We start from the raw sequence: 18,858 nt of genomic DNA, 5'->3' as shown, positions 1-18,858 counted from the left end.
ATTTTCTCAGTTTCTTCGACATGGGCAAGTTTTGTCAAGTTTGTTGAGTTAAGTAGCTATACGGTCAATTCTGTACAAGATAGAGGAAGTGGACCACGTGTATTGCATCTTATGTCAAAGTACTATTTCCTTTAAGCGTCCTAACAGCGAAGCATGTCCGATAGTCCTTGAAAGCAGCATTAGCTTCAATCAGCTAGCATATGAGCTAACCCAGCTGTAAATGTTTAAGCCCAGTAGCACGGTAAAAAAAATGTTGTCGACAGGCTGCGCTCTCAAAATGCAAACTCAGCGGTCAAGTCCCAAAGTAACTTGGATAAATAAAAGCAGTTTTGGTTGATTCTGTCGGTGTCTGCTGACTCGTCACTGCTGTCGCACTGCAGCAGGTTTTAGGCATCCTGTTGCTAAGAGACAGCAGCCGTAAATCTAGTGTTTCTGGCAGAAGTCCCACTTGGAGTTTCCGAAAAATGAATTAAGTTACGTGAACACAACACAAAACAAAACCACACACAAACAAACAAAAACCAACCATATTAATACAAAAAAAAATAAAACTAAACTAAATGAGCTGTATTGGCCATTAGGCTGGCTTTTAGTTACCTCTCTTTGCTCTTAGTTAACCTTTGTAAGAGCCACCTTTCCCCTCTTATTAACTTAATAAAGGTATATAACAATGGACACAACATGGTTTTTAAAAATATTTATTTTCAAAATAATTATATTAAATATTTACAAAATTACTTTCTGTGACAAACAAACAGCTGAAGATGTGCAAAATGGGCCCCTACTCATTCTGAATGAATCCCATCACATTTGCTTCACAAGGAACACAAAGCAGAGAACCAAGCAGCCTACAATGAGGGCAAAAAAACATATGACATTATGTTATTAAACAATATCCACTGGCTTTGTCCTTACACTGTCAGTATACAGATGTATCAGTGCACCTCATCAACTTCAACACCTAACTGTAAGTAATCTCAAGAGATTACATCTTAAATCAGACATGATTAAGAACAGCTGTGTACCATACTTACAGAATACAAAATATCCTCCTAATTTGACACACAATAAACAGAACAACCTGTGAATGAAAACCATTTTTGTCCGATAACCTTATCAGAGGGTCCAGACTATGTCCGACGATCTGAATCATTATAGATGAGCCGAGGAACTACTTTGAACAATTCTTAAGAGGTCTATGGTGCTTTCCCGAACATCTATCGTCAGCTGATTATTAGTCAGGTCTCAGCGTTTAACACTGCAAGCAAGTACTGACTGAACCAACCAATGTTAAGAACACACATAGACTTGCATACAGAGAGATGCATACATGCACAAACATCACAGGTCAGTCTTCTCAGGGATGTTTAGCACTGTGCTGGAGGGCATACTGGTGTGGGATGTTCCCAGACTGAAGGAAGCTGGTGTTTCTCTGTAAACTGACTCTAACAGCTCCTCTGATGAAGCTGAGGTGGAAACGACACCTGGGGTGAAGCCTTGGGCAGGATTTGTCTGTGGGTGTGCAGCAAGGGCTGTCTGGGAGGCCTGTGTGTTCTCTTGCTGGACCTGAGCGAGCCTCTCCATCTCTGCGTGCTTAAAGCCTCTCCTCTTGCCCAAGACTTTGACGTAGTTGGCTGGGACAAGTCCTGTGGTCTGACCATCCAAGCTGGCCAGCAGCCAGCCACGCACTCTGGGCTGTTGCTCTAAACACAGGTGGAGAATAAAAGGTCACTATTTGAGCTCATCAACATAGCGGAAGCAATTACAATCTCAAATGTAAAAAAAACAACAACAACAACAAAAATACCCACTGTTGTATTTCTTCGAAAGCAGGACATTCTCTTTCATTACTGACATTTTGTTTGAGGAGCTTCACTCAAAAGATAAACTTTTACAGTACCACATAGACAGGAAAACAAGAGCTGTAATTTCACTCGTAATGTTCATGTGGAACCCACTTCTCCCTGATATGGATTAAATCCACTATTATTGCATACGCATGTATGTAATTCTACGTTTTGACATACATATATATCGTGAAATAGTACATTGTCTGGAAAATCAACTGAAAAACTAACTGTGGGTGATTTAACCAAATGAGAGACCCAATCAAGGAACTTCATGCATTGATGCAAAAATCAGTTTGCCTTTTGAAACCAGGCAATTCAATTTTGTCTCTGTGGAGGCCTTTATTTCAAACATTGTGCATGCAGTCTAGTTGAGTCCTAATGTATTGTGAAAAGCACATCCTGAGCTTTCTAGTGATGTAACACACATGGGGGTGAAACAAACAGAACGAAACTTCTTTCCTTTTTGGAAATAAGCAGGGGAAACACCATAGAGCAAACACATGTTAGGGCAGTAAGGGAGATAAGTGATGATGTTTTTTTATTAATGAGTTCCTGAACTACATTAAATTAAGATTTTAAAGATGTATGTTAATTATAAGCTTTTCAAAATACACCTTTTAGCCCATGTACTTCGTTGGGGACAGCGGGATTTGCTTGTTCTCATTTTCAACCATTTTCAATACTTAAGATTTTCTTTTCTTTTTTTTTTTTTTTAAAGACATTTTTTAGGGCATTTTGCCTTTAATGGACAGGACAGGTAAGTTTGAAGGGGGGAGAGAGAGAGGGGGGATGACATGCACCGACGCCCCAGTACTTCAGATTTTCTTGAAAATTATTGAAGGAGTCAGACATAGATTATTTGTCTTGTACGCACAAGCAAATGCACACACACTATGTATAACCAGTTAAAAAGGGTTGCTTATGACGTCATAAAATATGACACCAAACATTCAAAGCTTCATTTGAAAACCTAAACAGAAACTTAAAATATAAACGAAAAAAAAAAGGGAAAAAAAAACAGACATTTGGTACAATCTGTCCTACCACAATGGTCTAGTATGCCTAGATGATTTAAACAACATTTTGTGTGAGATGAATGTAAAGACAGAGTATAATGTCCAGCAGGCATCAAAGAGCTCTCACCTTTAGGAGCAAGGTTGAGCATGTCTCCAGCCCGCATAGAAATCTCCTCCTCAGACGCAGCTGAAAAGTCATACTCTGCTCTGGCCACTACATGGTCATCCTCACCGCAGGCCCAGTTAGTAGCTGAGTAAAGAAACATAAAACAGCTTTAACTGTTAAAATTATAAGACAGGCTACATACACCAATACAGGAACTTAAGTAGTGATGTGTATTAAAATGTAGAAGTTTAAAATCTAGAATGTAAGTCTGACCATTTTCTTCAGAGCCAGAGCTGGAGCTCAGCAGTTTCCAGATAAGATAAGGTCCCCCCAGCACTACAGCGAAAAACAGAAAGATTGGCCAGGACTTCACGGACGGACCCTCCATCCCTACTCCATCCCCTCTAGATGCACTTGTAGCCAGGGCATCACTCGCACTGTCTGCCCACAAGTCGTCAACCTCAGCATCTGACCTTCTCCCCAGCAGCCTCTGTAATCGTCGGTAGAGGTAGCGCAGGGTGCGCACCAGAGCAAAGGCTGACAAAACTCTGGTGAGGTGCGAACGCAGCCGTGTAAGGTGGTTGGCTACATCCAGCACAGCACGAAAACTGTTATACACAGCTGAGAAGGTGGCGTCCAGCATCATACTGACTGAGGCAAAAGCCTGGACAATGCTCTCGATGGACTGGAAAGCACCCCGACTGCTCTCCTCCGCCTGTTGCACAAACCGGCTGGGGGCAACCTCTTCTGTGTGGGAGAGGCGGCTGTACCCTCCCAAGCCGTAGCCACCACCATAGCTGTAGGGGCTGTAGCCGCCATACATGGAGCTCCCATAGGGGCTGTAAGAGGAGTTGAAAGAGCTGTAGGATGGACGGTAGGCCTGCTGGACGGGACGAGGAGGCACTGGGGGAACCATCCTGGTAAGAACAGGAGGACCTGCAGGAGTAGAGGGGCCTGTAATGGGTCCAAAGTTTGCAGATCTGTTTAAAGAGAAGATCAAGACAAGACACGGTTTAGAATGGCTTTAATGTTTTTTAAGGGCACTTTTTTCATGATACAAGGGAGTAAGATTTTAATTATCCAGGGGCCTGATGCTTATTTAAAACTACAGAAGGCATTAGTTAATGATTCTGTGTAATTACTACAACTTTTCAAGCCATGCATAGGCATGAGATTGTCATGGTATAATAACAATCTCAGAAAATATGGTTTCACTGTATCACGATATTACAGATTTATTATCATCAGTTACAATGAATCATCAGAAATGAAAACAAAAGAGGGTTTTTTGGCTGAACAATCATTTTATTACTATTATTGAAACTTGAAACATTTTTAAAAGAGGAAGTATGTGCAAAACATCTTCCTCTTGCATTTTTGTCAATACCGTAAATAAGTAACTGTAGACGGTATGATAGCCGTCCATTTTTACATAATAGTATACCGCTGCAACCCAAAGACATCCCTTTGAATTTGCTTGAACAACTTTTAACATCGATGATTTCATTTCTCGAAGGTGGTCAGATAGTTAATGGTATGAGATTGCTAATTGCAAACAGTCATGTGTCCTCGATTGAATAACGTTGGTGCTCAATTTCTGTTGTTGTCAACAGCAAAGTTGGCGAGAAAGAGACAGTTTTAACATAATGTCTCCCTAGTACCGTAAACTACCCAATGTAGAGAGGAGCAATTCAAAAATACTGCAGGATTTTAGTTAATGCTTTGAGTTGTTTTTACATTCACCATTAAGCTACAGCTACCTGTTGTACGGGAGCCCAACGAGTGACACTGTAAATTACACCTGAAGGCGACACATGACAGGGCCTCATTTCGCCTAGCTACATTAGCTGGTTAGCCTTTAGCCCAGCTTTTACTTTCTCTAAATGGCTGTAGTCGGTAAAACATCATGACAAGTGTGCGTTAGTTAATAGTTCGATGATTTATACCAACATGTCAAAGTCTCCACTGTTTGGGTCGATATCACCCCGCTTGTGCAACAATCTTAGCGTGAGCTAACGCTAGCTACCAACAACAGTGGCCCGCTGCTATCAAAAAACACAAAACAGGTCTTGCGATAACAGCTAGCTAACGCGGCTAACGTAGCTCGTTTACCTGTAATTTACAGGTGCACTCAATGCCCCTGGAATGCGCCTTTCCCATGGTTTTGGTGGAGGCTGTGGATCCATCGCAAAATGAATGTCCACAAAAAGTGTAAAAAAATAATGCGAACTCTGCTCCGGACCCTGTCCCCCCGACTCTTGATGCCTTCACGTTCTACTCGTTATTTCCTATTTCTGTTATGGTGACTTGTGTGTAATGTCTGTGGATTCACTAGCCCTCAAATGACTATATTTGATGTTAAACAATATTGGATGTATAAAGCGTATAAGACTGTCTCCTGTCCTGAGATACTCTGGCACGATTTCTATCAATCTCCAAGCAGACATAAATGAATTTCGAGTATCCAAAGGAGTAATTGAAATATTCCCGACACCTCCTAAAGGCTCCAACTGTGCTGTTATACATTTTGTGATCAGACTAAAATAACTGATAGAAGATAGATTTAGTTAATACAACGAAATATATCCGAATCTATCTAAAGACCTGAATATTTTTAGCAGTTACTATGATTTATTTCTTTATTTCTTCTTATTCGTCGCTGCTTAAATTAGCTCTAAAATCCATTAACAATCCAGGATGTTTCCCACACTCGATTAGTATATCCTGAATTTTTAAACGATTAGATGCACTTTTCCTTTCTGTCCAGCAGGCGGTGCTGTGACTCATCAGAAAATAAGACCTTGTTGGACGCCTATAACCCACAATGTTGCAGAGAAAAGGGGATATCCCTCCTCTGTTGTAAACTCTGGTTAAACAGAAAACATTAGTTAGTGTTTTACTAACATTTACAACAGTCATTTAAAATTCCTACTAAATTTGGTTCAAGACAAACATTAACACTTCTCTGTGGTTTGGAATTCATTGTGTATACCCGCTCACCCTGCACTAGGAAGTTCAGATATGAAATGTGAGCAGAGTGAACATGATACAAAAAGCCTGCTGTCCTCAGACGAATGCTCCTTCATGAGAGGAAAGTGCTGGTTCTTTTAAAACTCGACTGTAAGGTGCTAAGAACAGTTGCATTTTATTTTCTGAAAATCCATATCTATAAAAGAAATATGTTATTCACACCTCTCTTACATAGATCTATTATTTCATCCTGTCAGACCTTGACATTTGATGGAGACTTGACTGCAAAGTAGAATTTTTTATAAATCTAGCAAACTGTGGTGGCATTAGTTTGTCACATTTAGCACTATCACTATTTCCTGCATCAGTATCCTCTTACTGCTGACATAGCAGCTCAGAGATTAGACTTATATGGCATGCTTGAATTTTGTTTGTCGATGGATTCCCCTTTGAGCTTTCACTGGCTCTCAGCATCACACCAAGTGTTGTGCAGTTAACCCTGTAGTAAGTTTTGGGAGGAGGCGGCTTGTGACTACACTGCTGAAAGTGTGAGGAAAGCTGCTGTAGAGCGCAAGCAGTGGGTGCAGAGGTGTATGCTGTGGTTTCTGGAGGGAGCCCTGTGATGTCAAGTGTTGTGTGGGGGGGAGCATGTGCAGAACTGTCACAGTAGATTCACCAGGGGTAGGACGACAGTAGATGCCTGTGTGTTGCCACAATGTAGGTGTGTGAGTGAGGCTGCCACTTGTGACACGACCGTGATAGGATCCCGGGCGAAAGGTGGAAATCCAAAGTGTCGGCCTGTGATGTCGATGTGCGTGGGAAGATGCTTGAGCTGATGATGGTCCTGGTATTTGGGTTTTCGTGCAAAGCACATGTGACCTTTTGTACTGTGGTGATATAGGAAGGTCAAACACAAAAAGGGATTGTTACATTTAAGTCTGTCTATAGGATGAGCTTTAGAAACACATAACATGGTCTAAAGTATGAGGACACTAAAACATAACACCCATATGCAATTGCTGGGTGTAAATATATTGCACTCTCCCCTTATCTGGTTTAAGACTTTTCCAACAGATTTTGGAACCTGGCTGCAGTTTTGCTCCCATTCATGAACTATTGAAATGAAATCTGAGAAGAGTATATCACACTTCAGTTTAACTGCTCATTGCTAATAGATGCTTTGGATTGTTGGCGAGAGTTTTAAAAAGGAGACTGATCAAACTCAAACATCCCAAGCAACAAACTCCAGGGCTAGAAAATGAAGCCTACGCAGAAGAGCTAAAACTGCAGTTACTCTAACATCCACTTGAGTCTGGTTCCGGAAATGAGTCAATCCCTGTAGACCCCCATGTTAAAGTGCCCAATGTTACAGCAGTAATAAACATGTTTACTGACTGTTATGAAAAATGGCTTTGGTCTCTATAGCTAATTTCAATGTTCATGACAACTGTACAGGGCTGAATTTTTATATTACTCACCCGTTTCCATTTTAGTAAGGTTTAAAGTTACAAATATTTAAGGGTGGGGCTACTTGAGTGACAGACTGTCTGTGATACGTAGCTTTAGCCAAAATGCCAAACTCAGGCTTCAAAACAAGCTTCCAGGAACAGCGCTGAACTCTGAGGCCAATTTTACATAGTGGCCAAAAGTGGAATTAAACCATCTAAGTCCGTCAGGCGATGCCATTGGGCCCCGGAAATGCTTTTTCTCATAAGCCCCTTTTACGCACCATTAGTCCACTCCAATGTGTAATTTTAGATTGCATACCTGCATCATGGAATAAAAAGAGGCCTGACAGGCATCACGCGTAACACAACAGCGTCAGCCTCTGATATATAACATATGCATCGGCAGTTCTTAATAAACAATAACAATGGCAAAACATTGCAATAACAATCAATTAACCATGCCTGTTATATGGTGGCTGATATTATCCTTTGCTCCAAGGGAAAGGAGTTCCTAGACTGCATTGTTTTCCTTATTTGCGGACATTTTCAACTGTAGTTCTTTGTTGAGTTAGCTGCTAACTGATATCAGTTCATTTTCAAAATTTCCACAGTGGGTTGCAAGCATAACACATTGTCAAAATCTCACATCTGTGTTGCCCGTGATCCCGTCCTGCCAGCTGTCCTGTTTACACAGACATCATTTCGGCTCTGTAACTGCCTCCAATGCTGGCTGTAATTGTACCTTTTATACAGAAGAGCAGTGAAATTCCTGCCTTTAAAAGGCAGTGCAAAAGGGGCTATAGATTTACATTGGGAAAGAGAGGTCTGTAAATCAGTGGGTACATTTTTCTCTCTATGGGCCCCATGAGTGGAAGATAAGGGTAATCTCATACCACCGAAACTGAGTGTTTTTGGCTTTGTGCCCCATTAAGCAACTTTCATGGGAATGAATGGGGCCCCCACCTCCAATGCTTCAGGTGTCTTTAAACATCCATGTTCAGAACAGGTGTAAACAAACGAATGGGTGATGTCAACTCAGCTATGTTCATTATTTTAAACAATCTAAGGTATGTCCATTACAGCCAGGAGAGAGTTAGCTTAGCTTAGCTTAGCATAAAGACTGTGGATGGGGGAGAACAGCTGTGTCCACATATGCTTAACAGCCCTAATGCTCACGAATTAGCATATTATGTCTAATTTGTTAAGTCCACACACAAACTGAAGTGGAGCCAATCTTGAATCTAATTTACAACAGGAAAGCAAATGAGCATAATTCCCAAAATGCTGAACTATTCCTGTTCCTTTAACTATTCCTTGAAACACTTGATGTGCTCCTGAAATCACAGAATCACTAAAATACTGATGCAACAAAAGAAACATAGCCTCTTTCCAGAAATACTGGAGGTCATTGTCCCGGCACTGTCTCTAAGGTATCGAAAAAAAATATTTGCTGGGGCAGCCACAAACTTGCCCTGTATATTCCTGCTTTTATACAAGCACAATAGGCGGTAATCATAAAAGCTTGTTTGACACCATAAAACAGTTCAAAGAATCCCTTAGCTGTCCCTGATACTCTCCACCTGCTAAGTTTCTGTTCCTCAGTACAGATTTAGCCGACTGGTCCAACCAGACCTATGACTTCACCCAAGCGCAGCATTCCTTTACTCGCTCTGAAATTCCAGTCTTCCTAACTGGTTATATGGTGTATTTTTGACGGGCTGCACGCTGGACTGGCCTGAAAGTGATGTGGGTACTTTTCACAAACACTGGTTCCTCCTTGCTCAGTGTGTGTGCGTGCTCTCTTTGTGCTGCATACGTGTGTATATCACAGAGTAGCTTATGCATGGCAGACGAGAAGATGGAGGCTTACACAAAAGTGGAAGTGTCGATAGAAAATTCTGGTGGAACATACAGAGCTCAGTCGAAGCATGTGTGTGTTTTACACCTGTGTGCACCACAGTGTGTTGACATGATTGTGTGGCTGCTTATGAAAAAAAGGAAATACTGTAACCGACAAGGCAAAACTGTAGTAGGCCTATCTGTCATTAAGAACTTAAAGGCAATGTTATGAAGTTCTGCATTCTGTGGTGTAAAAAGGCAGACAGAAACTGAGAGGTTGACGAAAAACATGTCTGAAATTTAAAGGTTACACATCCAGTGTGTAACTGTTATGCAAGTTGTAAACCATTCATTTTTTACCATTTTAGGATGATTATATTAGGATGAAATTTGATATTGTACTCTATCTTTGGACAATCTATGTTTGGACAGTCTGAAAAGCACATAGGCTAGGCTAGTTAGCTTTTAACAAAGTTTGTTTATCTGGTGTTAGGGTGTGGTGTAGTTTTTTGGTTGTGATGTCATTAGTAAAAAAAAAACCTCTTTGGATACAATTTTGATGTATCTGTGTTCTTGTTGACAGTCACCAATTGTTTGTACTAGTAATGTTAAAGTCATAATATTGATTGAAAAAATAGAAATCAAATGTTACATCTGCCTCCACATGCAGGGACAACTGTAACGGCATATAGAAGATATATTTTTACTTTGCTTTTTAAAGAGAAGATTGTTGTAGCAGATCGTAGTTCATGTGTAAGACAATTCCTGAGAGTAGGACCATAATGACTAAAAGCACCATGAGCTGACTGAGAGCTGATTTTAGGTACAATGAGTAGACCTTCATTGGATGATTCAAGGGATCTTTCTGGTGTGTACTCTGTGAGCATGTCAGGGACAAAAATAAACTCCCAAAAATATTAAGCAATTAAGTGCAGCTTAAATATAAACAGTATAAATAATCATCTCAAGTATGACACATCCGTTTGTCTGTTAGCAGACAGAGAGGGGTCACCACAGTGTTGAGTGTAAAATGGGTGTCAAGAATGATGCCTTGTCTTTTACTGCAAACCAAATCTGCTTATGGGTACAAATAAAGTAATCAATTTACCTTACCACAGAGCATATGCAGAGTTCCATAGTTCTGCCTTGTTTCTGATTGGTGCAATGTTTAAATAAACATTTAAACTGAACACAAAACACAGGGTCAATTGTAACACAGCATAATTACTGACCCCAACCAAACCACCCGTGGCACAAGCTACACTGCTGGCTAGAAACAAGGTAGGTAATATTTGACAAATATATCAAATGTTCGACAAGAGAATAGTCATAAAAAATATTATATAAAATCAATTTTAAATGTTTCTTGTAAACATTTAAAATTGATTCACATTAAAGGTCAAGACAGTATGAGAAAAATGCTGTAGATGAAAAAACAACTTTCATACCTCAAAAATCAGTTTGTCCTTTGGCAGGCAGAGAGGGATCATCACAGACCATGTCCATAATGACTTTCATGCGTCTCATTTTTGATTGGTGTAATTTAAGATGTTACCACTGCTCCCGGTCTCCCCTACTTTTTTCCTTATTTTGATTACATTTAGCAAATGTTACTGCTTTATATATGAGGTATAACAAACTCAATTACTGACACTGGAGCATCAAGATTTATTTTTCAATTATAGGAAACATGTTGGGGAAAAAACGTAATGTTATGACTATAACTACTGTTCCCTGAAGGAGAGGAACGAGGTACAACACACAGTTGTATATGGGATATCTTGCTTTCATCCCCCTTGGCTGAATACACCTTTAATCACGCCTTTAGGCAGATGGTGCGTGACGACGCATGCTCTTTGCGTGGCCCCGCCTGCGCATAAGAGGCCGGTCGTCAGCTCCATCCCCAGTTCGACAGCTACATTTCACCGAGCCCGGCTGCGCCGCGGGGCAAACATGGTGTTGTACCTAGTTCCTCTCCTTCAGGGAACAGTAGTTATAGTCATAACTTTACGTTCCCTTTCAGTTGATTCACTCGGTACAACACACAGTTGTATATGGGCCTATAATCGCGCCCCGCAAGCAGCTATCAGAACCGTAAAACCTCCCCCAGCGCACTAGGGCACACAGCCGGGTGAGAGGACAGAATGAGCCACTGAAGGGGCTGTCACATCCAGACGATAGAACCGAGCAAAAGTGTGTGGCGATGCCCAACTGGCAGCAGCACAAATATCACTTACAGGTACCTCCCTGAATAAGGTCCAAGACGTAGCCATACCCCTAGTGGAGTGAGCTCTCACACCCTGGGGCAGCTCATGGCCTCTGCCGCTGTATGCAAGAGAAATCACTTCCACAATCCAATGGGAGAGACACTGTCTAGACAGAGCCTTACCCCAAACTGGACTGGCGAAACATACAAATAGCTGGTCACACAAGCGCACATCCCTGGTACGTTCCATGTACGAGCGCAACGCACACACAGGGCACAAACAATACAACTTCCTCTGCTCCTCAGTGACAAACCCAGGAGGACAGAAAGCCATCAAGTCAAAAGCCATGGAGCAATAGTCTGCGGGGATAACCTTAGGTAAATACGCAGCGTTAGGTCGTAATGTTACCTTGGAACCATCTGGGGTGAACTGGGTGCACGAAGGGTGCACAGACAGAGCATGGAGGTCACCCACCCGCTTAGCTGAGGCTAACGTGAGGAGAAGAGCAGCCTTATATGAAAGGATCTTCATATCTATAGACTCAATAGGCTCAAACGGAGGCTCACAGAGAGCTTCCAAAACCAAAATCAGATCCCATGAAGGAACACCAGGCTTAACCACAGGCTTAAGCCGGCGCAAATCCTTCAGAAAACGCATGGCAAGGCGATGAGCCCCTGCATCAAAACCAATATGACAAGGTGAAATAGCGGCCAAATAAACTTTAATAGTGGAGAAGGACAGCCCTTTATCTGACAGTTCCTGTAGAAACGTCAATACATCCACCACAGAGCACTGGAAGGCGACCATGTTACGTTCCTGGCAACATACCTCAAATACACGCCACTTACAGGTGTACAAACCTCTGGTTGATGGTGCCCGGGCACTCTGGATCGTCTCCACCACACCGGGGGGCAGACCCAGAGCCATCAGGTTGGACCTTTCAACAGGTAAGCATGCAGCCGCCACAGCTCTGGGCGCGGGTGTAACACCTCTCCTCCCCCCTGGGAAAGGAGGTCCCTGCACAAGGGGAGCTGCCAGGGTCTCTCTGCCAGCAGACTGATAATCTCCGCATACCATGACTTCGTCGGCCACTGTGGAGCCACCAAAATCAGAGTTAGGCTCTGGCGCTGTACTCTCTCCAACACTGGCAGTATCATTTCCGCGGGGGGAAATGCATACAGGAGGGTGTTGGGCCATGGGTGAGCCAGTGCATCCACTCCCAGAGGCGCGTCTCGATCTCTCAGACAGAAAAACAGAGGGCAGTGAGCATTCTCTTTGGAGGCAAACAGGTCCACCTCCGCTCTCCCAAAATACTCCCAAATCTGACCCACCACTCGTGGATGCAATCTCCACACGTTCGCCAGCGGACCCCCTCTGGAGAGGAGGTCCGGTCCCAAGTTCAGGTGGCCCGGTATGTGCGTGGCCCTGAGGGACAACAAGTGAATACTGCACCATGTTAACAGAGAGTGAGCAAACTTCAGCAGGAGAAGGGACCGAGTCCCCCCCTGCCTGTTTATGTAGGAGACCACTGTTGTGTTGTCCGTCCTGATCAGAACGTGTTGGACTGTCAGGGCTGAACGAAAGTGCTTCACCACCAAAAAGATGGCCAGCAGCTCCAGATAATTGATGTGGAGCCTGCTTTGCTCCTGTGTCCAGACCCCTCTCACTGCTGCACCGTCGCACAGAGCCTCCCACCCCCTTAGGGAGGCATCTGTGGAGACGACCTTGCGGGAAGTCACCCTCCCGATAGGCGAGCCCACACGCAGCAGACCGGGTTCCCTCCATGAGAGGAGCGCGGTCATGCAGGCAGGAGTTACTGACACTTTCCTTTGAAGGTGACGCTGAGGGTGCAGACAAAAAGCACGAGACCAGCGCTGAAAACCCCTCATTTTCAGCAGTCCCAGCAGTACCACTGCTATCATGGAGGCCATCATGCCCGCTAGTTGTAGGACTGTGTGGTAGCACAGTTTGCGTTCCAACTGAAATTGAGCCAGACAGTGCTGAAACGCGGCTGCTCTATGTTCCGAGAGGCGCGCTCTGCCGGAGTGCGGTGCATATTTCCAGCCCGAGGAAAGAGAACTGCTGGATGGGAGTCAGCGAGCTCTTCTGAAGGTTTACTGAGAAACCCAGTGCACGGATGTGGGAAAGAATCATTGTTAACTGCCTCCCTAAACACTCTCTGGAGCTTGCGATCAGAGCCCAGTCATCCAGATATGTCAATATGCGGACGCCTGTCACTCGCAGCGGGGCTAGAGCCGCCTCGACACATTTCGTGAATGTCCGAGGGGCCAGGGAAAGACCGAACGGCAGTACGAGGTATTCGTAGGCCGTCCCCTCGAAAGCAAACCTCAGAAATTGTCTGTGGTCTGGATGTATAGCTACACGATATTAAGCGTCGGTCAAGTCTATTGACGCACAAAAGTCCCCCAGGTGGATAGCAGCTAGCAACTGCTTTAGTGTTAACATCTTGAACCTGTATCTCCGCAGGTACGTGTTTAACACCCTCAAATCCAAAATCGGACGAAGAGCTCCCCCTTTCTTCAGAACAACGAAATACCAACCTTTGTTCGCCTCTGAAGGGGGAACCTCTCGTATCGCTTTCTTGTCCAAAAGGAATTTCACTTCCTCTCTCAGGACCGCAGCTGCGTCGCCATTCACCACCGTGTTTACGATCATGCGGAACTGTGGTGGTCTGACCCAGAACTGTAGCCGGTAACCATTGGCAACGGTTTGTTGTACCCACAGGGAGGCTGCGCATGCGCGCCACTGAGGGAGATGCCCTGCCAGTCGGCCCTGGAAGCCCGTTGCGCCCTCTAGCGGGCCAGGGTGGGGTGACACTATCAGACTCATCTGGTTTATTATATTTTGATTTATTGTTTGTGGTGTGTGTTTTATTGTTGATTCTGTACAATGAACATTTACAACACTTGTACCATGAACAATGTGCACCTTTAATGGGGCATTGAGAACATGAACATTTGGGGAACACACAGTGTTTAACTGAACATTTTGAGCACACAGAGTGGTCATACAATGGGGGGTTAAGTGCTTGGGAGACTGAGTGGCAACAGTACAGCGTCTTTTGAGGCTGGGAGACTGAGCACGAAACAACCGCGGCCTTTTTAGCGGCGAAACGAGGAGGGAAACCGCCTCTCCCTGTGGCATGTAGCCCTCCATCCCCCTCCCTGAGGCTAGGATGGGAGATTAATCTTCCTCTGGGGCGCTGAGCCCTTCAGGCCCGGTGGTGGACCCTTACTCCAGGCTGAGGGACGAGGGGTCTGGTCCGATGTCTGTTTAGCCAGGCGGGGGCCGGAAGAGGCCGAGGAGTCTCTCCTCTTAGGGGGAGGAGGGGGGCCCATGGGCTTGCGAGCCGCAGCTGGTTGCCTGGGCCTGGCATCACGTCTGGGGATAAGATTCCGTAGAGCCTCCGTCTGCTTCTGCGTGAGCTCAAAGTTGGCCTGGATGGCGTCAAGTGAGGAGCCAAATAGTCCCAACGGTGATACTGGCTCGTCCAGATATGCGACCCTATCCCTGTCCGGAATATCGGAGAGAGTGGGCCACAAATGACGGTGTGCCACCACCGTGGAGGCCATGCCCCTGCCGAGGTAGAGAGCCGCAAAGCGAGCCGAGCGAAGGATGTAGTCCATCGTAATTCTTAGCTCCCTTATGGCGGGTGTCAGCGGGCTGTCGGGAGGCAGCCGGCTGTCAAGCTCCATAAGCTGGATAGCCTGGTAAGTCAGGAGCATGGACAGAGGATTGAGAACACGCGCGGCGCCCGCTTGCGCCCGGTAAATCTTGTCCAGCTGACTGGCGGAGAATCCGCAGTGTTTAGATGGCAGGGTCGGGCCAGTTGAGCCGAGGTTGCGTGACGGGGCTAAATAAGCCACTAGCGAGGGCTCCATAAGCGGGGAGTTTACCAAGCCGGCCGCCTCCGCTCTGTCCAACTCCGTGAATTGACCAGAGCCGGGTACGGTGACGTGGGTGGACAATGGACGGGACTAGCAGGAGGTTAGCTCGGCCATAAGATCCGCGTGCTGGGGCAGACAATTTTTAACCGTCGTGGATTCCCGCGAAACCGTCCAAAAGAGGACGGTTTCTGGCTTGGAGGGGGGGAAGGCCACTCCACCTCCAACTTAGCTGCAGCACGGCGGCACAGCGCGAAAAAAGATGGATCCTCAGGGGCAGTTGACGCGGCCGAATCAACGCTTTGGGCTGAGGAGAAGGCGTCCTGTTCGTTGTCAGAAAATGCCTGGGCATTGAGACCGAGGTCCAGTACATCGTCCTCCGAATAAGAAGCGGACATGTCGAGCTGAAGCTCGCCAGCAGCGCAGGATGAATACGCCAATTCGCCTTCCATGGGCAAATCCTCGGGCTCAGGGGCGGATGAAACCACATCAGCCATCTCAGAGAGCAGAGGGTCCTGCTTGCTAGCAGCCACAGAGCCGAGGACCTTAAGCACGAAAGCCTCCCGCTTCTCGAGCGTTGTTCACAGGAGAAGGCGACAGCTATTGCACTTCTCCGGCTCGACCAACGCGGTTCGTGCATGGACAACACCGAGACAGACAGGGCAGGCATCGTGTAAGTCCTTACGGTGTAAGAAGAAGCCACATCCTTGGGGGCAAGGCCGATGAGCCGACTTCTTCTTAGCCTTCTTAGGAACGGTACTCATCATGCGATATTTCCCGTTAGCGTAATTTGGTGGAAAAACTAGCGCCCTGTGGGTAGCTAGGCTAACACCAACAGAACAGTTTAGCTAGTTTTAAGCTAAATTAGCTGAAAGCTAGTAGGCGCTGCAAGGTGTTCTCTGCGAGGTGAAATGCAAAAGAACTGGGGATGGAGCTGACGACCGGCCTCTTATGCGCAGGCGGGGCCACGCAAAGAGCATGTGTCGTCACGCACCATCTGCCTAAAGGTGTGATTAAAGGTGTATTCAGCCAAGGGGGATGAAAGCAAGATATCCCATATACGACTGTGTGTTGTACCGAGTGAATCGACTGAAAGGGAACAGTGAATTAGCTTTAGCAAAGGCTAGCTGTGATTCCACTCTATCTAGCATTAACTCGCTAGTGAAAGCTCAAAAATGTAGTTTTCACCTCTTTCTTGTATTCTTTGCCGATATTACATGCTTTTTTTCTGCCATAAAATTATACTTTTTTTTATGGCATTAACGTATAATTTTATACAACAAAACAGAAATCAAAAATCAACTCAGTTGCAGCGAAATATGGAGTCAGTGCATTTTGGCTTGGTGGGGCACTGTATATCAGTGCTGAATAAATGACAGCAGCACTTTATTAGCATGCATAAACACTAGTAGTAGTAGAGTATGATTACTCACTTGCCTCATCTTTAAAATCTCTAAAAACAATGACATAAATCTGTTGAACACTCTGGAACACACAGGTAGGCCTATACGCTTCTCTGGTCAAACATACGCAGTCAAAGCTTCGTGGGATTTTCCCTGCTCTGAAACATGAGTTAGGTCTTGCATGTGGAGCCTTTCTAACTACGCATAAGGTACAATACCTATAATTAAAATGTGCTGCAGGAAGTTTGCAAATTGTAGGATCAGGGAAATTGCTCTCAGAGAATGGAAGTAATAACTGCTCTGCATTTTTCATAGAGAGGTTTTGACTCAGTGATCTTATAGGTGGAAAATATGACTATATGTGTTTATGACATTATTTGGGCATCAGTCCATGAGTTGATTCAGGAGACGACCTCTGGGAATCTGTTTTGTTCCTAAAAAGATTGAATATTGTATGCAGATTGAAATGTGATAAAGGTAAGACATCTTTTGCCGCCAAATTTAAAAACAATACTAATTTAGTAACTTCGATGTAGCAGATACAGTGTTATCCTCATTCTGGTGTATGTTACAGAAACATCATAAAAAGCTTGAGGTCCAGAATCCCTCATCTGAGCACAAAGTCTGCATACAATAAGACAAAAACATGCTCGTCCTCATGTTTACATTGATAATCATAGTAATATGTAGTCATATAAAATCTCAGATTGTTAGATTTGTTTTCAACTTGTTTGAATTGAATATGAAAATATCCATAAAATGGACACTAAACTTTATATAAATATGTAATGACATCAGCTAAAACACAAGTAATGTTATTATCCAAAAAAACAACAAGATGATGTAAATAAATACAAACAGGAAGTGGAAAATACCATTAAAATCTAACTTTATGTTATCAGCACAGGATGCACACACCTCTGTGAGTTCACCGGGTGAATACATCGATGACAAGTCTGCCCTATGGTAACGTGAAATAAAGGCGCGTTCCTTCAGGTGAAGTGTGACCGGATACCAGTGTCGTCAGCAACCATTTGCAGTGAGAGAGGGTTTGTGAGCTTCACAGGAAGGGGAGAGAGGGGGAGGAGACAGAGCAGCAGAGGAGGGGCATTACTGGAAATAGGTGGCTAAACAGGTCTAGGTTGCCTTTTCCAGGACATGGTTAGGAAATACTGAGAGAGACACACTGCACTGAGCGTCTAGTACAAACTCTCTCTCTTTGTGTGCACATAAAGACAAACATGGCTCAATACATGCACGTGCATCTACACACTCAAGCAGTGTTTGCACTGTATTGTACCTAATTCTAATGCAGCTCCTTGCAGAAGTGAAATATCCTGACTGTGGAAGAATTACTTCATTTTTGTCTATTTGAGAACATTTGGTTCTTATTATTTACCAGTAAACTGGATTTGATGTTGCAATATTTTGTTTCATTACAAACCCTGTGCTAGCTGTGCACTTAATAACTCTGGATGAGAAAATGCTGGGTAAAAGGATTACCACCTAAATATTGGAGCTCAGGGTGAACATCTCCTGGATGATGTTTTAGAGATAAGCCAGATCATTGTGATTTGTTAGTTCTGGGCTAAACATGGGGCATGCTAAAATGCATGTTACAAATCTGAAAAGGGAAGCCCTGAGCCAATAAGTGTAGTCTGAAAAGCCCTTTAATGCAAAGTGGCTGCCAAGGTCACGAGAGGCCAATGTGTCTGTTTTCATTTTCTAAATCAACACATCAGAAGCATGAAGACTTGTTGCCCCCCTTTATGTGAAAAAATTAAAATGTTAACATGTTAATTTGCCCTCACTTGATTTTGAACTTGTCTGTGTTGTCTTCATTGTCACCAAACAAGCTTTATATCGTCATTGATGGTCTTCAGGTGTTATATGAAGAAGAGGAACTGTCTTTGAATAAAAGTGTAGTGACCATACATAAGTAAGTATACTTTAGACTGCTGCTCTTACGGAGAGGAAAGACTACGTGCACTACATGTAGTTTTCCTCTAAACTCAACAACCCTTTCAGTGATATCTCAAGTAAACTCTGTCAAACGTCAAGACATTACGCCAGTCTACCTCAGATGTCAAAATATCAATGTTCTGTCAAAAGGC

General features: G+C 44.1%; 1 protein-coding gene across 1 annotated transcript; it reads right to left on the bottom strand.

Annotated features, from left to right (window-relative positions):
* Positions 1-682: 682 nt before the first annotated feature.
* pex13 (peroxisomal biogenesis factor 13) lies at positions 683-5,265 on the bottom strand. The gene is made up of 4 exons (XM_033612455.2): positions 5,085-5,265; positions 3,246-3,952; positions 2,994-3,116; positions 683-1,703 (listed from the first exon to the last, which is right to left on the bottom strand). The coding sequence occupies exons 1-4, from the start codon at positions 5,156-5,158 to the stop codon at positions 1,342-1,344; spliced, it is 1,266 nt and encodes a 421-aa protein (XP_033468346.1). The 5' UTR covers positions 5,159-5,265; the 3' UTR covers positions 683-1,341.
* Positions 5,266-18,858: the final 13,593 nt, after the last annotated feature.

This window comes from Epinephelus lanceolatus, chromosome 17 (assembly GCF_041903045.1).
Source record: "Epinephelus lanceolatus isolate andai-2023 chromosome 17, ASM4190304v1, whole genome shotgun sequence".
Taxonomy (NCBI): domain Eukaryota; kingdom Metazoa; phylum Chordata; class Actinopteri; order Perciformes; family Serranidae; genus Epinephelus; species Epinephelus lanceolatus.
Note: the sequence above shows the minus strand (reverse complement) of the source record. Positions and strands in the feature narration are given on the sequence as shown.